The sequence below is a fragment of the Colias eurytheme genome, chromosome 28, assembly GCF_061535395.1.
Source record: "Colias eurytheme isolate Ceu_HAF_F1 chromosome 28, ilColEury1 Martin Lab GWU primary, whole genome shotgun sequence".
NCBI lineage: Eukaryota > Metazoa > Arthropoda > Insecta > Lepidoptera > Pieridae > Colias > Colias eurytheme.
The window spans coordinates 5,301,538-5,326,786 of record NC_143007.1 but is presented as its reverse complement, the minus strand read 5'-3'; the positions used below and the strand labels follow the sequence as shown (position 1 = coordinate 5,326,786).

Here is a 25,249-nt window from a genome sequence, read left to right as displayed (position 1 = left end):
CTGTTAATGTAGCTACCAGTAGCAAATGATTAGTTTCGGTGAGCATTTTAAGTGTAAATAATCTTGTTGTCTATTGTTTCGTGTTTATGGTGTAGGTGAACGATGACTAAACGTTTTAAATGGAGAAATCTATTGTGGAAGAACGCAATGGGCGATGTGAAAAAAGTTCTTTTGATTTGCTGATAATTTTTAAATAACACATTTCGTGTTCGATTATATGCAGTTATACAAAAAAAAATATTCATTAACTTGACCTTATTATGTTTTAGCTAAGCTAACAAATCGAAATTATTTTATATGGTTTCTAAAAGGTAAGTAATATTGCTTGAAATCGGTACAGTACTTACTGAGGTTAGCTGGTTCAAACAAACAAACTTTTCAGCTTTATACTATCAGTATAGTGTCTACTTATTGTATATATACGAATGTTACTTTGTAAGAGAAGTATTGGTTGAAAATTTACATTATTAGATACTTACAAACGTTGCCAATTTTAAATAAACAGAGAACCATACCCTACTTCATTTCATTCCTTATAACTTTAATGATATAAATATGTTTGCTTATAAAGTTTAGGTAATCTTAAAAATAGTAAAAACACGTTTTAAAACTTTGATTTGATTGAATAGCTTCAACTCACAATTTCCTTATTAAAATAATTACTTTTAAAAATTACGTGAATTATTGTAGATACAAATATTCATATTATACTTCCTTCATTCCATTTTTGTTTTATGTACTTGTATTATAAAATTTTAATTCTTAGATATAACTATATGTAGGTACATAGATGCATGTGTTATTATTCCATGCTAAAAAACTTATAGCACATGCATATATCGAACATAACTATGTAACAAAACACACAACTCCGTTAAAACAATAATCGCAATCAGAATATCCAATCAAACAATTCACAGCGCAATTAATTGACAGCAATAAGCCCGCCATTTTGGAAAACGGTCGCACCGTTTCCCGCCTAAATTAACGTCATTTAGAATCGTTCCCGCGCTCCCGTATAAACGGGTATTATTATTCTGTACATGGCTGCTGTATTTCCACAGCTTTAATTTAGATTGTGTGTGGATTTGATTTTTGTTTTAATTCAGTTTTTTGTTGCAGATGATTCTTCAATTGTTTTGAATATACACATTCAAGGAAGAAGAAATTAAGAAGAACGTTTGTTGTAGTATAAAATGTGTATAAAATATAATAACTAGTAGAACAGAATTTGCTTTGAGTTTAGAATTTACCTACATGAAATTATAATATTAATAATAGGCCCCAAATATACTTAATAGTAGCTAACATAGGTAACATTTGGCATCTGTGCCAAAGCTTTTATAGGTGCCATCGTTCATAAAGTTTTTTGTATCTGTGTTTTTATTGTTCCAAATAAAGAATTTTGAATTTATTGAATTTTGAATAGGTATCATTCAATGTACGTCGTACGGCTCTTACAAGCAAATATAAAATATCGTTCATCTTTTCTTTGAAATTTATAGTGTAAAAATTTATAATTTCAAAATGTTTTCAAAGATACCTGTTTATCCAATGGATATCAAAACGTAAATGTTGTCATTAAACTATGTAAAATTATCTTATATATAAAATTCCCGTGTCACAATGTTAGTCTGCATACTCCTCCGAAACGGGTGGACCGATTCTCATGAAATTTTCTGTGCATATCGGGTAAGCCTGAGAATCGGCCAACATCTATTTTTCATATGTACCACGGGCGAAGCCGGGGCGGACCGCTAGTATTATATAAAACTGTGATATTATTTACGTTATTAAAAATGAAACATATTTCGGAAAAATCAAGAATACAAGACCATTACTCACAAGTCACAATCCTCATTCATCGGTCATCGTCGATTATTTTTATAGTAATAACAATCTAGTACATCGTATGTTTAACCATTTTACATACTAATGTTATGCCTCTGAATAAATGCCGGAAAATTGCTTTTAACCCTACCAAATTGAAAAGGTCGTAAGTGCCAGGTAATTGCGTCTCGCTCGCGCTTGTGGAGTGGTGTATTACTCTCTCTGTCGCACTCGTGTGTTTGTGGAAGCGGGCAAAGCTGTTTTGTTTGTCGGTTTCGTTCGTTCGCATTTCATGATAGCTGATTATACAATTTCATGTGGTCGGGAAAGCTAGGGTTGGTAAGTTAGGGAAATTGTATTTTTTTATAATTTAAAATTATGACGATGAAGATCTTGTAAAAAGTATCAAGTATATTTATTTGCTTGAGGTCAACTCAAGAATTATAATTTGTTTTTGAAGTGAAACTTCTTTATCGGGGTTGGAAAAAATTTAGTGTAACCATTTTTTCGTTACGCGTGACATTTTTCCGTTACGCGGACAGTTACGCGCCATCTTTTTCATATCCCTACCACGCGTGTTTCGACGTATTTCTGTAAAGTTGCATATAGCAAATTATTTTTTGAAAATTAAGGTCATAAAGAAGTTTCACTTCTTACGTGTGTACACTAGTACACGCACACATTTTTAAAGTGAAACTTTTATTACATCGTCTCAAACTTTTTGGTCTGTGTAGCGCATGTCGCGTGTATCGCGGCTGCCGAGTAGGTATACCTACTCGGCAGCCGACCGTCACGCGACATGCGCTACACAAAGCAGTGTTCGGAACCGTTCGAACAGTTTCACTTTTACCGTGGTTTCATAAAACCACACAACATTTTTTTGTTGAACGCGCTAATCTCAGGAACAGCGTTGAATTGATTTATTTTATTTTGTAGGTACCTACTATCTTTTTATTGACGAAGACAGGCCATATAAACTTCGATGAATAGGAGCGGAACAGTTATGAACAAGTGATAACTGCGTTAAAAACAACCGACTTCAAACTTGCACGTTTGCAACATTTACAAATACAGACAAAAATGCTCATAAAATAAAAACTACTGGGCCTATCCGAATAAATTTTTTATGGGACCAATTCGACACCATCCCGCATCGAACAAAAAAAGAATCACGTAAATCGGTTCAGAAACCTCGGAGTAATCGGTGTACATACATAAAAAAAAAAAAACATACCGGCCGAATTGATAACCTCCTCCTTTTTTTAAAGTCGGTTAAAAATGTAGCACATACTGCCAATGTGTATCTTGGTAAAACCTTCCACATTGACTAGACTGTATCTTATATGCTGACACAAAAATAGTACGACACAATAATGCATTATTTTATAGCAAAGACATCCTAACAATCCTAATTAATATTATAAATGCAAAAGTTTCTGAGGATGTGTTTGTTACTCTTTCACGCAAATACTACTGTACCGATTACAATGACATTTAGCAAACATATAGAGGGTAACTTGGATTAACACATAGGATAAGTTTTATCCCGAAAATCCCAAAGGAACGGGGACTATGCGGGGTTTTCTTTTAATACGCGGGCGAAGCCGCGGGCGGAAAGCTAGTCTTTATATTAGGTATAATTATCTTTTCACAGTTAGATTTGACCCTAATAGGAGACTTATCCATGTAATTAAAGAAGACAGCAATTCACAAACGGCACTTATGTACCTTCTGTGAAACAAAATAAACAGTTTTAATTGATAACAGCTTATTGGCAGCCCTATAACAAAGCGCTAGCGAGTTTCGTTATATTAAAACGCTTAGGGTTTGCGGCGTAGTCTATTATTTAGTTCGCTATTGGACGTTTCGAAAAAGGAAACGTACGCGATTGGCCCGTTTTGATAAGATTAATCTAGTATTATAAAGCTGAGTTTGTTTGTTTGCACGCGCTAAGCTCAGGAAGTACAAAAAAATTGTTTCAATGTTCAATGTTCGATAGTCGTTCGATAGATTTATCGAGAAAAGGTATAATATTACTATCACGATTCGTAAAATTCGATTAATGTGTTTATAGGCTTAGGAATTACTGTATCGATTTTGATAGAATTTCGCTTGACTATAGTTGAAAATGGGAAAAAAGGCGCGTTGAGAGAAACATTTCAAGCCGCTTCATGGAAATACCGTCACGTCATGGAGTAAGGCGACGATTTTGTTATCTTTGAATCTTTCCAAAGAAGTTTCACTTCTGACACATGTGCTCGGCACACACGCTCTTTTATTCTGTAGATATCAGTTAAAATTCGAACACACGATATCTAGGTTTGGCTATACCACTTGTACCAAGGCATTATACACAAAACGAATAGATCCATATTCATGTCGTTTTGTCAGAACGGTAGCTAGCAATTCGTTACGGTCATTGGTCTATTATATTAATCGTCATTTATGGTTTATGGGAATTCGTGAAAGGACCATTATGTACGTGTTTATTTGTTTTCTCTTACTTTTGTTTAACTGTCGATTGTTTATTCTTTTTTGGTGACATTTGACAAATATTTTAGGCGGTGGGTTTTATGGTTAGATGACATTTACATAGCTGTTTGGTTAAGGGCTGATTTTTCAATCTTTGGTTAAACCTAGGTTTAAACTTAAATTGAATAACGTATTAAACTGCCATTTCCAAAATGTATTCCAATTACCTGCATTTGACAGTCTAAAAGTGACATTAATATTATCGTGTAACTTTATTGGACGGATAAGTTTTAACCAAGGATTGAAAAATTGTCCCTAATGCGTGTAATCGTAATACATCCTACACTAATATTATAAATGCGAAAGTTTGTGAGGATGTGTGTGTGTGTAGGTGTGTATGTTTGTTACTCTTAAACGCAAATACTTCTGAACCGATTACAATGAAATTTAGCACACATACCTATAAGGCTATAGAGAATACCTAACTTGGATTAACACATAGGATAGGTCTTATTCCGGAAATCCCACGGGTTTTTTTTGAAAACGCGGGCGAAAAGCTAGTAATACCTACTTATAATATTATGTACACATAATCACTACATAGTAAAAAACAAAGTCGCTTCCTCTGTCCCTACTCCCTATGTCCCTATGTATGCTTAAATCTTTAAAACTACGCAACGGATTTTGATGCGGTTTTTTTTTAATAGATAGCACTCTATCTGTATAAATTTGAATCACTATTCAAGAGGAAGGTTTATATAATTTATTATGTTTTAGACAAAGCGGGCGAAGCTGCGGGCGGAAAGCTAGTATTAATATGAATTATAATATTATAATATTTTTTACTTTATAAGAGATAAACATGCAAGATAGGTGTAATTTTAATACACATGGTGTAATTACAAAACATGTAAGTACAGAAAATTATACATCTTTTTTTCAACTGTCATTTAGTAGTAAGTACCTACCTAGTGCTTAGAAGTAGTAGTAAGTAGTAATCTATACTTAACGATATCGATACTTAATCTTCTTATATATAAAATTCTCGTGTCACAATGTTAGTCTGCATACTCCTCCGAAACGGGTGGACCGATTCTCATGAAATTTTCTGTGCATATCGGGTAAGTCTGAGAATCGGCCAACATCTATTTTTCATATGTACCACGGTCGAAGCCGGGGCGGACCGCTAGTAATATCTAATAATAACGCAGTGTTTAATAAATAGATGATTTACCATATATCCTGTTACATTAAAAAAAACATTATCCAGGCAACCTGAGTACATAAGAAAGTGTGAAAAAAAATGTAGAAAAATATATTTCAGAACAATTTCAGGACAATTTTCACTCACGGCACGATCTGATCCCATAAAGCTTTCGCTTGTGTTATGGAAACCAGATGGCTGATAAACATACATATATAATTTTAAATAAATACTTATACATATAGATTATTAACACCCAGACACAGAACAAACATCTATGTTCATCACACAAATATTTGCCCCGGTTGGAAATCAAACCCACGGCCTCTGGCTTGGAAGGCAGGGCCACTACCAACCTAGCCAACCGGTCAGTCGATAAAAAAATAGTTGTCCTAAAATAACTATCAACATGGTCACCCTACACATTTTATCATTTATTACTCTATCTAAGCTCCATACATCACAACGTTATAGCCGTTCCACACATCCAAGCAATTTGGACAAACAAACTGACATTCTGCTGATCTCTCCCATTATTTTATGACTGGTCACTAATTATATTGTATATTATAATAAGCTTTTCACCCGACAGTGCTTGGAAAAGGTCTTAGGTTCTATTTCTGGTAAAAAAAAAGAAATCTATTTAAAATAAAAAATATTATCACATTCTTCGTACGAGTGAATGGGTTCAGTTCGATTCAAACTTCATGGCGATTCGTTTACGTTCTGGTAATATCAAAAATTGTTTTTTTGCGCATCAGATCGTTTGATGTTCCGAGCCGCCATTAAGTTTGAATCGTACTGTTTCTACTAGGGAAGTGCGTACCATCGACCACATCTTAGCTTTCCACCAGGCGAGATTGTGGTCAAGCGCTTTCCATTACATGGAAGCTACTATTCTATTCTATTATGTAATGACCCACAAAATTTCGGGTCATTTGTAACAGGATGGCGGTTCTACAGGGGTCTTAGTACGCAATGACAAAAAGAAAAATGATGGTCAGAACGCTGATACCGGATACCTTAAGATACTGTAATATAAAATATATCAGTATCTTAAGATAAAATATTATAGTACCTATCTTCACCGTGTGTGACGCGCTTTAGTAGCTTAACCCGATTATATACTTTAATCTATACTAATATTATTAAGCTGAAGAGTTTGTTTGTTTGAACGCGCTAATCTCAGGAACTACTGGTCTGATTTGAAATATTATTTCGGTGTTAGATAGCCCATTTGTCGAGGAAGGCTATAGGCTCTATACCATCACGCTAAGACCTACAGAAACGGAGCAATGTGGGTAAAACCGCAGGGCACACCTAGTTATTCATAATAGAGTTATTTCAAGTAAAATATTTCAACAATTTATTTACAAGAAGGTTTTAAGTACGTACTAGGTATTTTTTTTATATATTATAAATTTTTAAAGAATAGCTTTGAGGCATATTACCCGGATTCGAATCCCGCCTCGTGATCGAATTTTTTCTATTCTTTAAAAATTTATATCTATACTAATATTATCTATACTATGTAGGTAATATTTTAAAGAGGAAAGGTTTGTATGTATGGTTTTCACGCATAAACTTCTGGACCGATTTTGATGAAATTTGGCACAGATTATTAGACCCTGAGAAAGAACATAGGCTACCTTTTATTGTGAAATATGTACCACGGGCGAAGCCGGGGCGGACCGCTAGTATTTTATAAAGCATTTGAATGCTGTAAAACGAAAACATCTACTTTTATTTTTTAGTCTCTTAGTCGTAACTATTGCATATATTTAGGTACCTACATAATTAATTTAAATATAGGTTTTAATTTACCTAAAGAATTACAAGTAATTGAATCAAGAACCGATAGTCGTAACACTATCGCAAACAATCTCAATAAAATTAAAATAAAATGTTTCTCTCTTTATGATCGGACCCATTAACCCAATCATATTTATGACACAATTAAAAAATATATCGAAAAAAACTTATCCCAAGGTTTTCCAACGTGTGTACACCCTAACACCCTAAAATTCCTTCCCCTACGCTTATCATTTATTATTCCTCCATCCCAGCTGATATAAATGCTGTCTATTTGTTATAACTGTATTATTCCAGATCAATATTAAGATAAACTTTAGATAATATAAGTTTTTTACGGACGCCATTCTAGGAATAATGGTGTATATGATTTTCATTTTTGGCGGATAAAAATTGAAGGTATGTTTTTGGAATGTTTCGTATTGTTAAATACATGAAATTTTTAATAAATTGAAATAAGTTTACAACAAAATTGTGTAGTTTTATTTATTATCCTACCTTTTGCTATTATCTCTACATAGTATAAAACAAAGTCGCTTCTCTGTCCTTATGTCCTTGTGTATGCTTAAATCTTTGAAACTCCGCAACGGACTTTGATGCGGTTTCTTTTAATAGATAGAGTGATTCAAGAGGAAGGTTTTTTATTAGGTTTCAGACAAAGCGGGCGAAGCCGCGGGCGGAAAGCTAGTAATATTATAAGGCTACTAGTGGTCCTCCCCGGCTTCGCCCGTGGTACCTACATGTTTAAACTATCCTATCTCTCAAGTTGGATCGAACTGCACATGGTGTGCGAATTTTATTATAATCGGTTAAGGGCCGATTTTTCAATGCTTGGATAAAACTTATCCGTCCAAGAAAGTATTACACGATAATAAGTATTAAAATGTCACGTAAACTGTCCAAGGGGCAATTAGAATACGTTTTTAAAATGGTAGTTTTATACATTATAGACTACAGGCCCATGTTGAAAAAATTATGGGTCATTTGACCCAGCACCTGAACTATCTAGAATGATATAAGAGCATAAAATAATAAGATTCAGCACTATGACGACACTCGTAAGCTGTCCACCTGAGTGCAGATGAGAATTCGAAAGTTCAGGTAGAGATTTTCTCCCCTTGTCTCCATGATTTTTGTACGGCGTTACGGAATAATGGCTTAAAAGCAGTATAGAAATAGTATGACACAGATGCCGTACAAAAATGGTGGTCCACAAAGTCGGAATTTATTTTTATTTTTCGACAGTTGCCGGGGTAAATTTGGTCATTTGATTTTGTACGGCATCTGTGTCATACTATTTCTATACTGCTTTTAATCAATTATCCCGCAACGCCGTACAAAAATCATGGAGACAAGGGGAGAAAATCTCTACCTGAACCTTCGAATTCTCATCTGCACTCAGGTGGACAGCTTACAAGTGACGTCATAGTGCTGAATCTTATTATTTTATGCTCTTATATCGTTCTAGATAGGTCACCTGGTGGGTCAAATGACCCATAATTTTTTCAACACGGGCCTGTAGTCTATTATTCGATGAATAAGTTTTATCTATGTTTTATCCGAGAATTGAAAAATCAGCCCTAAGTGGTTTAGGAGTCCATTGAGGACAAACATTGTGACACGAGATTTATATATATCTATTATGAAGATAGGCTATAATATCATCAGGCTAAGACCAAAAGGAGCAAAGCAATGCGGGTAAAACCGTGGGGCACAGCTAGTACATAATATATACGTGTAAATGTATGGGTGCACGTTCATTACACAGGACGGGCGACGTTAATTAAGGTGTTTGTACATTAGGGACGTTGACGAATTGCTACCCTAATATATTAGTTGCTAAGCCTTTACCGACTTGATGAAATGGGAGGTTGTGTGTTATTTACTAGTGGTAGAGTTTTTATATGGTTATATTTTATAGAAGATAGATTTCCTAATAATCAATTTTATTAGGTACTTATACAAGTACTACAACTAACTAAAAACTTCCAAAACGGCTTCACCGATATTTATTAAATTATTATGTTTGTATAGGACAGTTAATTAGGTCGTAAAAAAATTTTAAACTTTAGAGATATTAGGGTCCCTTCCTCTCCTTTTTTTAATTAGCGTATAATAAATTCGAAGTCTATATAGAATCGTAATAAATTATCAAAATTCTAAGATTTGTATTTTTTATTCTGTAGGTTTGTTACTATATAATATCTAGAAAAGGCTAGTTAATACTCTTGTAGGCATCCAATTCTATTATACCTAAGTAAAAGGACAAATGACCGCCTCCTCGGTACAGTGGTTGACGCGTGAGCGTTGAACCGAGGGGTCCTGGGTTCGATTCCCGGTGGAGACGAAAAAAAAAATGTCTCGGTCTGGCAGGACACAGAAGGCTGATCACCTACTTGTCCCTAAAGAAAAATCGATCAGTGAAACAGATGTATGAATAATGCATCTGCCCCCTACCCCACTACGGGGACACGGGACTTCACTTAAAAGGACCAAGTTGTAGATACTAGAAAGGTAACCAAGCACAACATTCAAACACAGCACACTATATTTTAGGTTTTAGCGAATCTAATAATTTCAATCCTATTTTCATTCATATCGATCTAGTAGCTAACACTCTAGCAGACAGACTGACTGACTTTCATAATAAACTAGCGTTCCGCCCCAGCTTCGCCCGTGGTACATATTTCGCAATAAAAGGTAGCCTATGTTCTTTCTCAGGGTCTAAAGATTGTCTGTGCCAAATTTCATCAAAATCGGTTGAGAGGTTTAAGCGGAAAGCGTAACAGACAGACAGACAGAGTTACTTTCGCATTTATAATATTAGTAGGGATTTATCGGTGCATTTACGACATAGAGCATAGACATCTAACGAACATAGAGCTCTAGAGCTAGAGCAAGAGCATTCTTTCGTGATCTTTTATTGTACACGAAAACTCGTATTCAGTGTTGTTCAGTATTAGAACATTGCATAGAATCTTTTCGAACGCACTGAACAACAGAAGAATTCTCTACGACGGTTTACACTAAAAGAATTCGACATATTATAAATGTACCTATGTATGTTATATTATAATTGTTAAATGTATTTTCTTTCTTTCTTTCTTTCTTTCATATTATGCTCGTGTGATGAAAATGCACCGTAAGATACTACTTTCCACCCGCTTTTTTTATAACTAAAATTATTTTTAAAACCTTCTTAAAGAGACTTTATCTTTAAAAAAACGCATCAAAATCAGTGGCGTAGTTTTAAAGATTTAAGCATAGATACTTAGGGACTGACGGACAGCGACAGCGACTTTGTTTAATACAATACTAGAGGTCGCTCCGGCTTCGCCCGTGGTACATATTTCGCAATAAAAGGTAGCCTATGTCCTTTCTCGGGTATCAAAATATCTCCATACCAAATTTCATGCAAATTGGTTCAGTAGTTTAGGCGTGATTGAGTAACAGACAGACAGACAGACAGAGTTACTTTCGCATTTATAATATTAGTATGGATAGTGATGTATGATTTAGGAAGAATTAAGTAATTATTGCCTGCGGATGTGGTTCTACCAAATACCCGCGGCTCCGTCAATACAGCGGCACGGCGCGGCGCGGCGGAACACAGTAGAGTTTAGTCGGTAGGTCCCATTGAGATAATATTAATATGGAGACGACACCGCCTACATCACTTATGTTCAGCGGTTTTTTTAATGGTTTTAAAGTGAAACGCATCAAATATGCCTTCGTGTGTGTTACGATATTGCACAAATAATACAAATAATACGGAAAAGTGCAAAGGAATAACTTTCATCGGTAAGTACCTAACTAGATAATAATTTTTAAAACTTAGTTAGAGCAAAAAAATGGCGCACAGATTTTGTTCGTGGTGTCTCCTCCATACGTAGTAATATTATCTCAATGGTAGGTCCCTGCACTCTGCAGGGTGAGTCCGACATAACCCAGGGCCCTTTCCCCGAGCGCTCTAGGTATGCCTAAATGCATTCTCCACTATAAAAAAAGGCGGAAATGTAATTGAAATAAAACAAGAAAATTTATATATAACTTCTTATAATTGTCTTTCATAATTATTTATACATCTTATTCTAAAGGATAATAAGCTATGAACACTTAATAAAAATTTAAATGTACATATATTTTTACAGTTATAGATTAAATTACATTTAAAAAACTTGCATTTTTAAAACATATGTAACAAATTAATTTAGGCATTATTATATCAATTGAAAAAATCTAATATAATTTACTCGATAAATTATCAGAAAAATACATTAAAACGGAAAAAAATGTGAAACCAGATGACTATTTAAAATGAATACAGATACTCAAGTCATTTTTTTAGCAATATTGATTTTACAGTGAAAATGCAAGTTTTTATTTAATTAAACAATGTACATCTAAATAATATTAATTTTATTGAGATATGAGTTAAAGTTATTTTTAATCTATCCATTACCATACCACAGATAATTATACCTAATAAGACTACAGATAAAAAATATATTGCACTTATCGAATAATAACGCTTTGGTATTTATACAAGAAAACTGTTTTTTACATAGCTATGAATTAAAAAACCTACTCTTAAAACTTTTGTACAAACTGGAATGAATAACTTGTCTTTTAAAATTAAATATTAGAGATTACACTGGGATATAATTATATCAATAAATTACGTAACTATTTATATTTACATACATACAATCCGATATTATCTTAATAATATCATGCATTACAATAACATTCATATCGTCTTAAATACCTACTCTTAAGTAGTTTTTTATAATAATAATATGAGCGATCGGCTTAATCTTAAAAAATTCAAGTAGAGAAATCTTGTTCTCACCATAAGTATTAAAACGTCAAAAAATTAATTGACAGTATCGAAAAAAAGACATTTTAAATTATAGAATCCTTTGACCGCGAACAGCGTCAAAATTAAAAAGTTATTTGACACTGACACTGGCCATAAACAAAAAAAAGTTTATTTGTCAACATTCAAATTGAAATTCGGATACGCGGGCCGTATTGTTTCGGGGTTCACGGGCGACGGCGGTGTAGGCGGAATGTACGGATATCTCGGATACGGGTACGGGTAAGGATATCCTGTGGGTAGGAGTTGAGGGTTGTGGAAAGGAGGTAGCATGGGGGAGGGATAGCTATAGGGTAGGCCAACAGAAGAAGCCGCTGCTTGAAGAATAGACGCTGCGAACGCTGGGTCACTGTATACAGCTGCGTACGGCCAAGCTACAGCTATGCGTTGGCGTTTATCTTTCATTCTTCGATTTTGGAACCATACCTGTAAAGAAATTAACTATTAGTCTCGATATTTAAGTACATATTACTGTAGCACATAGCGTAGTTAGTTTATAATCATATAACTGTACATCCTACTAATATTATAAATGCGAAAGTTTGTGAGGATGGATGTATGTATGTTTGTTACTCTTTCACGCAAATACGCAACCGATTCAATTAAACAAACAGAGGATAGCGTAAATTAACACATAGGATAGGTTTTATCCCGGAAGTCCCATGGGAATGGGAACTATGATAGTACATATACTAAAACGCGGGTGAAGCCGCGGTCGAGAAGCTTGTACTTATTATTTTTAAATAATGTTACTAAAAACGACGGAGCTTCTCAATACGTATTTTTTCTAATTTTAATTAAATAGTCTAATGCCGTCATAAATACCAATCAAAAACGTTAAACCAATAAAACTGAATACCGGTTCGTATTCATTATATAGGAACGTTAATAAATATGTAATACATAATTACTTCGTCTTAATTACATCATACTAAATTAAACTCTTCACATATATTCGCTAATTAATTTCACACAGTTTCAAACCGTTATTTGCAGAAAATTATTATTCGATCAGTCATTTTGGAAACGCGCAAAAATATTTATATTTATTGAATTGACTATTATTTAAATCAAGTAAACTAATGATATTATAGTCATATAGAGGTACAGCTATCTTGTAGAAGTTAAGTTATGTGAGTAATTCATAGTTAAAAAATAAGTCATCTTATATTAAGGTAAATTTAGTTAAAACGCAAAGTTACAACTTTGTTGCAAAATTAAGAACGTATTTTGTGAGAGTATCTTAAAATTACATCATTAAGTCTTAAACCGTAATAAAATGTACAAACAAAACCCTTTAAGATGTTAAGGTTTGAAAGCTAAATGCGTCAATTAGCAGCCATCTTGCAGTTTGCGCGCGCAAAATGGCGCGCTTTTTGCATCATAGACAAGATTATTGCTTTCTACGGGAGGCGAAGGTAATAAAATATTCAGCCAAGTATTTCTCTGAACAAATTTTGTTTTACATTAATATTCTCTCTTGCGTTGAAACAAAGAATTTGCAGACGCAATTAAAATGTTAAATAACATTGAATTATAAACATGTATATCTATATTACGACGCAAGAATTTAATTAACGTTCCATATTGATACAAAAAAGCACAAAGAAGCTTTCAAACACCGTGTTGATAGTTTGATAATCGTACATTTTGTGGTCATTAAAAACAAAAATTTGTTTAGCCCGACCTTAGTTTATAGACCGCCATAAAGGTCCATCACAATAAACAAATACTTTACACATCAAATAGTAGCCGCTGTTTATAAGTTTTTAATTTTTTAATTGGCGCAATAGTCATAAAGCCGGCCATAATATTTGAAATGTGTTCATAATGATTTGACTTTATACCAGTTTCTTTCAAATTAATGTTTATTAACATTGTATAGCTACTGAATAATTCGGTCGGTTTTTTAACAAATTAGCGGGAGTGTAAAATTCGAATGGAGTTATAAAAACACGTGTATTTTATTTCGGTTTTCTTTTGGACGTGATAATTATGATTATGACTGCGTCATTTGCGAGAACACTTCGAATGAAATTTAAATGAGCGTACAGCTTTAGTTATTTGAATATGGAACTGTGTTTAAATTTGGAATGACCGTTATTCTTGTCTATGGTTTCGAATAACAGTTGTTTCGAATTGAAATAATTTGTAAATCGTGTAATCGTGTGTAATCGTGTGTTACTATGTAACACAATGGCTATTAGGCTCAAATAATGGGCACATGATGAAAACGTTTTAAAGTATGATACGTCAATTAGAGCTACAATAATTTTCCATCAAGAACACTTTATGAACGGACGCTAATTCGCAGAAATCACGTTACAAATGTGTGAATTCGAAACGAAACTCAATTTACATTGCGATGTTTAAACGGGTACCTACTTATTGTTTTAAAATAGTATTCCTTTGTTGTACACTTTCGCTTTTACTGTATCTCTTTATGTTTCAGTAGGTACTGTATATTTTAGTGTTTTAGTTACTGTAATAGCTCAAATGTGTTAATAGAATTCCGCCTACATTAAACTATCCCAATTTTTATTAATTATCTGTGACATGTTATGTTATGTCACTGTTACGAAAAGTCACTAGAACGTTATAATTGAAGTGAGGTCGGTTATATTCAGGTCACAATGTGGGCGATGTTTCAAAAGTCATTAAGTTGGAAATTGTGACTGATTATCACATTACATGTCGGTTATTGCAAATTTCATGACTCAGTGTATGAAATACACACTGCAAGATCATTCAATATACTGGCAATAAATTTAATACGTTCTGAGTTAAATAATTATTTTTAAACGAAAACTTATACGTCTTCAAATTGTCAGAAATAGACCAAATTTCAATGGGATATGCTCATCATAGAATCATCGAAATCGTTTCACCCATTAAGTCAACAAAACTACAGATAACAATCGCTGAAAAAATAACTGTTGAATTGAGAACCTCCCTTTTTGAATTTGCTCAAAAAGTTGACCATAGACAAATTTTCTTTTTTTTTTACAACAATGATAATTAAATTATCAATTTACCTTAATAGTAGATTCTGGCAGTTGCAATTGTGCAGCCAATTCGCATCTCCTAGGCCTTGAAACGTAGTTCTCTTTCATGAATTCTTTCTCCAGTCTTGCTAGCTGCTCTCTTGTGAATGCTGTACGGTATCTCCTGTTGACAAAAGCATAAAAAATCATTAATATGTTATTTTTATATGAGAATTGTTATATATAATAACTGCATAAAAGGAATTAAAATATTTTCAACAAGCTCAGAAGAAGAAATAATTTTTATTCAGGCGAAAATTATCCAAAACAATTGGTTAAATAAAATGTATGTAAATAACTTATAGATGTTTAGTAAGTTAGTTGTAATTTGTAAATGTCCTTAAATTAGTAGATAACAATTACCTGATATTTGGATCTGGTGCAGATGAAGAGTTTGTGATTTGTTCTGATTGAGGGCTCAGTGATTCTGTAACAAAGAGAATACACATTAATAATACAATCAATTTACAGTAAAACGAGAGAAGTACCTTATATTTTAAAAGCTTTGTCTTTAATTTCGTGCGTTAAAATAAACAAGTGAAATCTGAAAATTTAAACACCAGAAGCGCTAAAAGTAAACAGCATCTCCAAAGAAAAATAATTTAACATAGATGCTTGTAGAGATAAGTCGGCATAGACAAAACCCTCTACAAAAACTCGTACTTGTACCTATTCAAAAACAGTTTAATCACATCTAAAAATATAACAGCAATTAATAATAATAATGCGTAAAGAACACTCAAAAGGGTTATAAGTAGTACTTAAGTCGGCGCTTTTAATACAGCTTGTGTATTATCTAAATTACTGTTGTCTAGACATTAGGCTTCTGCGTTAAATGGAGCGTATCTGTATTAGCGGCTGATTTAATTTACGCGGATGTGTATTGAATAGTTTGTTATCTATGGTTGAAAGTAATTAGTTTCTTTGGTAGTATAAAACAAAGTCGCTTCCCGCTCTCTCTATGTATGCTTAGATCTTTACTACGCAATATAAAATAATGTATTTTATACGGTTTTTTAATGGACGGTGATAGATGGTTCTCGAGCAAGGTTTTAGTATAATAATTTGTAAGTAATTGACAAATCGAAACGCAGACGGAAAGTTAACATATTACAGATGAATCAATAAAGTTTATGTTTTAATTATGTTTGATAGTGCTTTATGTGTGTTAATTAATAAAGTAACGGTGACAATTTGTTAATCTTCATACCATAAACAAAGCCAGGTGTATAGCACACATCAATACAAACGAATAACCGAATTCACAATTGACTTATCATAAAACGTGGCTTTCAACAGTAGCCGGTAGGTGTTAATTGCACGCCAGCCTTTCAAAAGGAATACATTAACACAAAACAAACACAAATAAGCTATTGTCTAATTAAATATTTTCCCATGGACACAAAGAGCGCCGATTCGGCCAAAAGCGATCGACTTTACAAATCTGATTAGTTGAAGTGGTTCTAAATTTGAAAAGGGCGCGCTATTGACACAGCGCTAAAATGTAATGCTTTCAACTCTATTGTCTATGCTCGTGATGGCCGCGTGATTGAGACGTTTTACCGCCAGTTATTGAAAGCGATTTTTAATTTTCGAAAATGTAACAGCATAAAAAAGCTTAATAAGATTCCTAAAATTTTGTATTGTCACAGATCCTTGATAAGTGTACAAAGCTTGAATTTAATCTGTCAGCTTAAAATGGGTCAAAATTGAGTCTGAAGAAGTCGATTACATACAAACATACAGGTGAATCTAATAAAAGTGTGTGAAAAACTGACTTTATACTAGGTATCATTTGCAGCTTGTAGGCATGATTATCATAATAAAAATAGCATTGAAAACCGCAAATAAATGGATGTGATTATGAAATATTTATTGCATGTCAAGTGTTTGCAACTGAGTGTTATTTTTTTAAACGCCGACACTCGAGTCGTTCCCATGCTGGGTGGCGACAGCACTCAAAAGTCAATTTGCAACAGTCTAGCCGGGCTTCCTTTCAAATACTTTTTCTACAACTTCCTCGCTCCAGCTGTCATGGCGTGTGTCTATGGATCGAGCTTCCGTATTCGATTTTCAAATGTGACATTCGAAATTGGTTTTTAAATAGACGTCGCGACGGTTTTTAAGCTGCACTAATGCACCACTTATATCGGGATGTTTTGAGTGTATCATTGACTAATTTAGCTGTAGTTTTTTCGTTCAAATTAAAACGTTCACATATTTTCTCTTCCGATTGCTTTTTAACTGTTGCTATAATGAATACTGAAATAAATGTTCTTTCTTTCTGTCGGTGTATTTTTACTAAATGGTGCACTGATGCACTTAAGTTTAATCAAGTGACTTCAACGTCGGTACATTGTTTCAAAACTCGATAATTGTCAAACAAACTGAGTGAGGCATAAATATAAATGACACACAGTTTCGTAACGCACGAAACGGTAATTCTTAGTTCTTGTGTGTGTGTATGTCTGCCAAATACGAAAAAGTTTATATAATTTACAGCTTTGTCGAAATCATGCGAAACAAAACAAATTGATTAACAGCAATATTATCACCTGTGACGTTTCCCGCTAATGAATCAATAATTTAAAAAGAATAGTGTTCTAAAAATATTTTATTGTACAACACTGTATATATAAGGCAATGGAACACTTATGGAGTGCTAATAAATACGTAATAAAGACCATACTTATAAAAAGTACCATATTTTGTCTATGCATATTATATCCATGATGTGTGAAATAACTTTTTTTTATTTTTTTTATTGGGAATAGGGACGCGCTTGACCACAATCTCGCCTGATGTACTACAACAATTGTTTAGAAAAGAAATTGTTATATATCTTAAAGATTTCGATTCAAATTAAAACATCATTGAATATTATTTAGTAACTATTAATTCTCAACCATACCTATTACTATTATTTACGTACCTATTACCACGATATTACTGAAAACAATTCAGAATATCCGGTAAAGAAAATCGTTAACACCCGTTACAATCTAGATACTATAACTATTAATCTATACTATACCTAATCTTAATTAACTACAAACCAAGCCATTAAACAGAACAATCAGTTTATCGCAATCCCATAACAAAACCGAATCAATCATTCGTAAACACATTATCTTAAACGTTCAATTAATAACCGATTCGCAACGTAATAGCCCTTGTAATAGTAAACCGATATCGATGCATCAATTACAATCGGTATTCGGTACCCTCGCCACGTGCCGCTAATTGTGTTGCCATTTCATGTTTATTGTCTATGATACGCTTTTGAATTTGGAACGTATGAATTCGAATTTGGAATTCGTTTCTTTTTCCTTTGCAGTTTGGAATTTAGAATAACAAATTTGGATTGAGAATGTTGGAATGTAGTTTGTATAAGGAATTCTTGAATGGTATAGCTCTATTTTAGCTATTGTTTGAAATATAACTTAGACAAAATAGAGATCTAGGTTTGATAATGATAAGGAAACTACTGTAAATCTAATCATTATAAAAATAACATTGCTAAATCTACTTAGAACATAAGCTCTCCAACTCAACTGCATTATTTATTCAAAGAAAGTTAATTTAAAAAATCAACCCCCGGCGGAATTAAAACAATTTAGACGCACGATAGCTCGAACAATTATCCAATACACAGCCAATTATACGGTGTCATCCCCCGGCACGCTCCCCTAAGCCAATTTTCATAATAAAATCCGTATCTAGTAGTCAGCAACAATGTAATGAAGATAAATATCTCCGTAGGGAGCGGGCCCATAAAAACGGAATCAGTTTAAGCCCAATTGACAAGACCATAGACAACTGACGTGTAATTAAAAATAAAATAGCGCGCTGTCAAATGTTGGTGGCAAGCTTGACCAGAGACAATAGTTTATGGTCGATTTGATTTTGGAACAGCTGCGTGTTTAACATTTTATTGGACGATTTACGCATTAATTGTCGGACGTGTGTAATTTACAGAAACAGGGATTAATGGAATTTTTTCATTATGCTACAATAGTTTACTCTCTAATTGACACGAAATTAGCAATGATTGATGTAACCAATCTGTCGCTTTCTTTCAAAGTTTAAAACAATGCTGTTTATGTGATTTTATCCTAAACTAGCTGTGCCGCGCGGTTTCACCCGCGTGGCTTCGCTCCTGTTGGCCTTAGTGTGATGATAATTATATAATAGCCTTCCTCGATAAATAGGCTATCTAACACCGGAAGAATTTTGCAAATCGGACCAGTAGTTCCCGAGATTAGCGCGTTCAAACAAACAAACTCTTCAGCTATACATATATTAGTAGTTAGGTACAGATATGGTTTCAAAGAAAATTCGAAAATTTCGGTCCCTTTAAAAAGGTTACCGCCATAATCTCATAAACATTAACGATCCTAACGGTAAGCAATAAAACAATTGGGCACAGATAATGCAAATATTTGACAAAAAGGCGGCAAATGTCAAACGTCACCTCATAATTATCATATTGACATCGATTTTAAGATGCACCGTATTGTAAAGCAATAAGGTTTAAAATCGCCCAGATATTTTCAATAGTTTTACCTGACATGTCGGCTTCTTTTCAAAATAACTGTTTTAAAATAATCATTATGGTTTGTAATTAGTGCTGTTAAGCAATTTAGATAACGCAGCTTTGTCAAAGTGTTTTGGGTGAAAATGTCATGTAATAAAAGCAATACCGTTATTTGAATGAAATGGATGCCGACATATTTAAAAGAAGTATCCTTGACATAACTTCTCTTTAACTACTACTTAATGAAGATAATCGTTAAAATTTTAAAATACAGTTTGCACAAACTTCAATACTTATTTGGTTAGTAATTAACCCCTAATAATTAATAAGAGTTATTAGAAGTTATGTGTAGATAAACATATTGTAATGAGTAGATAATGTAAAAACAATAACAAGATTGAAATCTATAACTTATCAATCATGAAATGCAATGAAATAATTCAATTCATCTGGAAAAGATCATTAAAAACAAATAATAGGTATATGAATCGACTTTGAGATGGTAATTAAACAGTAATCATATTGATAATTGAAAGCTGAATTTAAAGTACCTAAATCCATATGATTATAGTTAGCTACATACATAGTAACAAACTTGTTACCAACAAATAAATAAAACATACCTTTACTCTTAGGTGACGACGGCGGCGTATTCTGTATGTCACTATACATTTGCGTTTTCGACATAATATCAACGGACAATTCCCTCATTTTATGTTCAACCGCGTAATTCCTGAACGATTCCATTAAAAAAAAAACTAAAAGCGCGCTAACTGTCAATGTCAAAACGTAATTAACACATACGTTTAAACTTTTTAAACCAGAGACAAAGCGAGGCGCGCGCGGAAAAAGTGAACTGTCAATGTCAACGTTTTATCGATATTTGAATGTGGAACGCCTCGTACTAAAAATCCATAATGCGCCAACCAATAAGGTTGAGCGTTTTTCTCCCCACCAATCAGGGCGGGGCGCTGTTTTGTCTCTTTCCCGCAAGCTTCTAAAGCTTATTTAACTGGTAACTGCTTTGTTAGGGTTGTGATACAATGAGCTTTTTGTTTTATATTCTTTTATTATGCGTAATAATTGTATGGAATGATAGTTATAAAATACGGTTGTTTAAAGTGAATAATATGCTATAAATGACTTACCAAGCACCTAAATCGTTAAGTTAGATTGATTGGTTTTCTTTCTATAAAAAAATAAACCTAGATATTAAGTTGCATAAATAGATAAGATTTTAGTTAATTTCTCGTAAGCTATAATCATTTGTTAACTGTGCTGCTTATTAGAAATATAAATTACCTCTTATGGTATTGTTTATGGTTTTCCCAACAGATTTATAGAGGGCATCAAAAATGACCCGTTTTAGCGTAAAACCGATCTATCGAAAAAAAATTAACGTTACACGTCAACATAGTCATGAGAAAAATTAAGGTTAAGTATAAGTAAAATGTATCCAGTGTACCCAAAACCTAACAATTTAATCACACCCGCGTTCAGCATCATGGAGCCTTATTGCCTGGTAACTTTATTAATACGATAACACCTTTACTGATAAAACCCTGAATACGGTGTAATTACAGTTACAGTATACAGTTTACGGCACAAAAGTCTAAAATTAATTTATGGAGTAGGTAGACTTTACTAGAATCTATATTTTTTTATTTTGTAAGTTTCCGTAAGTAATTTTTTTTTGGTAGAGTTGTCAGTAGTGTTGTACTGGTAAATAACAGTTTACTACAGAAGCTGGCGTAATAAAGTCCAAAATTAATTTATAAAGTAGGTAGCTACTACCTTGATTGGTATAAGTACCTAAATCTTAATGTCTTTATTTTTTAAGTTTCCACAAATAAGTTTTTTAAGTTTCCGTAAGTAAGTTTTTTTGATAGAGTTGCAGTTTTTGCATGCAGTACCTATAGGTAATCCAGAATCTGATGGCAATTAGGGAAATCAAAAAGTCAACATAATAATATTTAAGGTTACCTACATATTTTTATCGTGCGCATTATTCGGTTAAATATTGTTATCTATAGATATATGTAGGTACCTACATGTTTGTTTGAACGTGCTAACACAGTGCTAATCTCAGGAACGACTGGTTCGATTTGAAAAATTCTTTCGGTGTTAGATAGCCCATTCTTCGAAGTAGGCTATATGTTTTTTTTATATATTTTATGTATATATTATCATCTCGCTAAGACCAACAGGAGCAGAGCCACGCGGGTGAAACCGCGGAGCACAGCTAGTGATAGATAATATTGCGTTCTAGTTGCAAGATTATCTATCAGTTATCATACTGTAAAAATAACTTTGGAACGGAATGATTTCAATTTTAATCTAATAACACCAAGTAAAATGTCAAGAAATACCTAATTATGATTGATGTTTGTTGTTATTAAATACCTATACTATAATCCAATAATTTATTTTTGATCTCTTGTACCTACCCATATTCATGAATAAAAATATTTGAATTTGAATTTGAACTTTTCTTTCTTTTCTTACAGATGGCGTGAGTTGAGTTATTATATTAGTGTAATAAGATATCTTACATTACTTATAAATACCTACTTCAACATCTACCATATTCTCTTACTACAGAAAATCACTAAAATTCTAGACACAAAGAGTCAAAAATGAAGCGTAAAACAATAAACAATTCCCCGTACCTATCCACAACATGGAAGCAATAAAACCAAAATATTTACCAAAAACTAAACGGTTATAAAAGAGAAATTTCCACCACAATGCACCAGTCTATAATTGAGCAAACAATTGTTGAACGTTAAAAGAAAACTATTGTCTATGCCCCATTGTTTTGGCGGCAAAATTGACAAATGTCACGCTGCGACAAAATGGCGGGTTTCCAAACTTTGTATTATGATAAAACAATAGATTTGAAAAGGATAGCTACCGTTCGCGGTAGGTTTTCGGGATAATTTGTCAAAATTATAGCGTGAAGTATTTAGAAGTTGGTTTTTACGCGAACAATCTTTTATTATGACGATTCACTTTAAATTCAAGAACTTATACCGGTTTTTTAATATTATGGCTTCCTTATACGCAAATTAGCCTTATTAAAATATATTATATCCAAGGCAAAGCTAACTATATTATTATGTAATTTACGTATATTTTATTGAAAAACAAATTTACGGGTAACTATACACGGTGTCCCACTATCGGTATACTAAGCGCGAAACTAAAGAAGTGCTTAGAATACCGACGGTGGGACACTCTGTATAGTGTCAACAATTTTCCTATGTAGGTACCTACTTATTTGAAAGCTGTATAACTAAAAAGAACTATACATAGATCATTTTGGTACCTATAAGAAGGTATGATTAGTACCTAGTATAATAGCTGAAACAACAAGTTTACGCCTATTCCAAAAACAACTGTATCACTACATCACTACATAGTATAAAACAAAGTCGCTTTCTCTGTCCCTATGTTATACATATTTAAATATCAGATTTAAATGCGGTTTTTTAAATAGATAGACTCATTCAAGAGGAAGGTTTTGGTATATAATTTATGAGGCTTTAGACAAAGCGGGCGAAGCCGCGGGCAGAAAGCTAGTACCTAGGTACCTATAGAATAATTCTAAAGAAAAGTAACATCTCTATCTCAATTAAAGTTTACCATTCACACTTGTCAAAACATTGAATACTAAAACGTATTGACTTTGAATAAAATAAAACCATATCAAGGGTGTCACCCCAATAATACAATTATGACACAAATATTTTGCAAACATAAACACATTAATAGACAACAGGGTCGCACCCTTTTTATTGTGCATTCTGTTATCAACCTGTTAATCTGTATTGAATTGATGCGTGAATGGGAAGCTTTTTGTCATTTTTTTTTATGTGTCGATTTTATCGTGACCATTTTATTTTATCTTTGTGCTATGTTTTTAATTTGATTGTGATGCAGAGAAAAAGCATGGATATGGTTTTTGATGTATCTCCTTGTTAACTGATTTTTTTTAGATTATTGTCATAGATGTGTAGATATTCATATTGTATAGGTAGGATTCAGGTATCATAATAATTTGTACTTTGTAAATTTAAAATTAAATAAATACCTAATTCTTAATAACATCAATTAATGTTATAAACGAATACGAATCATAAAGGTATGTAGTAACCAATTCTTTGTAGGTACTTAACTGTATTTCTTTTTCGTTTTTTTCATTTCAATCGACTCCTAGTACAATTATATAAATATCAAAATTAATACAATGGCGAAAGAAATTAGTTACTCGTCGTAAAAACAAATATTTTTGTTTGTTTGTGCGCGGCCGTCGCGTCGCTACAAAGGTGCCGACGGTACCGCTAAGTTCTAAACAAATAAACAGTCTTTAGGATTTTATTGCACATTATTATATTTTAGGGCACTAAAATTAAATTGGAGTCCGTTAGGATATTTTATTTTTATTTCTAGCCCCTTTTATTATTTGCTCAACTCCAATTTTCGAAAAATTACTCATTAAGATAATTTTATGCGATTTTTTGTTCTTTTTCCACTATTTTGGTTCTTATATTATATTATATCTTTTTCATCTCTATTATTACTTGCTAAACATTGATAAGTGCAATAATTTTTCAACTCATGTAAAATATACCTAATTAATATTTATTTGGCATACCTAGTTTGGTAACAAACATCATCATTCCTTTTCCACATAAGAAAAAAAAAGACGTGTGTCACTCGGGGACTGCCGCGGTAAAGCTATTGCATGCTATGCCTTCAAGCCACACCTCGGCGCCCGTCGGAGTGGAGAGCGTGAGGTTTTTTCGTTACGGAATTTCTCGATTCGGTCCCCGCGCTCAAGGCCCGCGATAGAAGCTTTGCAATAGCTTAAAAACATTTTTTTTTCACAAAAAGGTATTCCAAAAAGATCTTACCATGGGGTCTATCTTCAGCACCGTCGCTATCCACCTCGCTCCTCACACTGCCCGGGCTAGACCTCTTCAGATCCTCCCCTTGATAATCATTCCTTTTTTCATACATAAAAAACGGAAAATTCGGCACACGATTTTGAAAATAGTACCCCACTTTCTTCACGTCATCGTCTTCATTATAATCCTGTATCGTATTCTCAATATCGATTTCCGGCGACCGCCTATCGATACCAACAATCGATTCTATGGAGAAATTCTTTGAGGGAATTTTCGTTTGTTTCGATTCCGATTCCATTATCGATTCACACACGCACTGGCCACTCACGATTTTGAATTTCGAACGTCGGAAGCTGACTGAACGCTCCTGGGCTTTGCGAGATGAGGTGACCACGCCTTGTATGTGTGGGGGAGGCTTTATTTAATATCTCCTAGGGAATTTGACTTCTATTGTGTTTATATAAGGTTGAAATTTGCTTGTATGTACATTCCTTTATGTAATATAAACAGGCGATTTTGAACTCTATTTTCTTTCTCATAGAGATGAAAGTTAAAAAATTT

General features: G+C 33.3%; 1 protein-coding gene and 1 long non-coding RNA gene across 2 annotated transcripts in view; both read right to left on the bottom strand.

The window, feature by feature from the left end:
* LOC149896654 (uncharacterized) overlaps positions 1–25,249 on the bottom strand; it is a 209,249-nt gene that overhangs the window by 182,905 nt on the left and 1,095 nt on the right. The gene's annotated exons all lie outside the window — the stretch shown is intronic.
* Positions 11,844–25,027, bottom strand: LOC149896655 (uncharacterized). The gene is made up of 4 exons (XM_090117723.1): positions 24,695–25,027; positions 15,605–15,668; positions 15,233–15,365; positions 11,844–12,623 (listed from the first exon to the last, which is right to left on the bottom strand). The coding sequence occupies exons 1-4, from the start codon at positions 24,984–24,986 to the stop codon at positions 12,309–12,311; spliced, it is 804 nt and encodes a 267-aa protein (XP_089973849.1). The 5' UTR covers positions 24,987–25,027; the 3' UTR covers positions 11,844–12,308.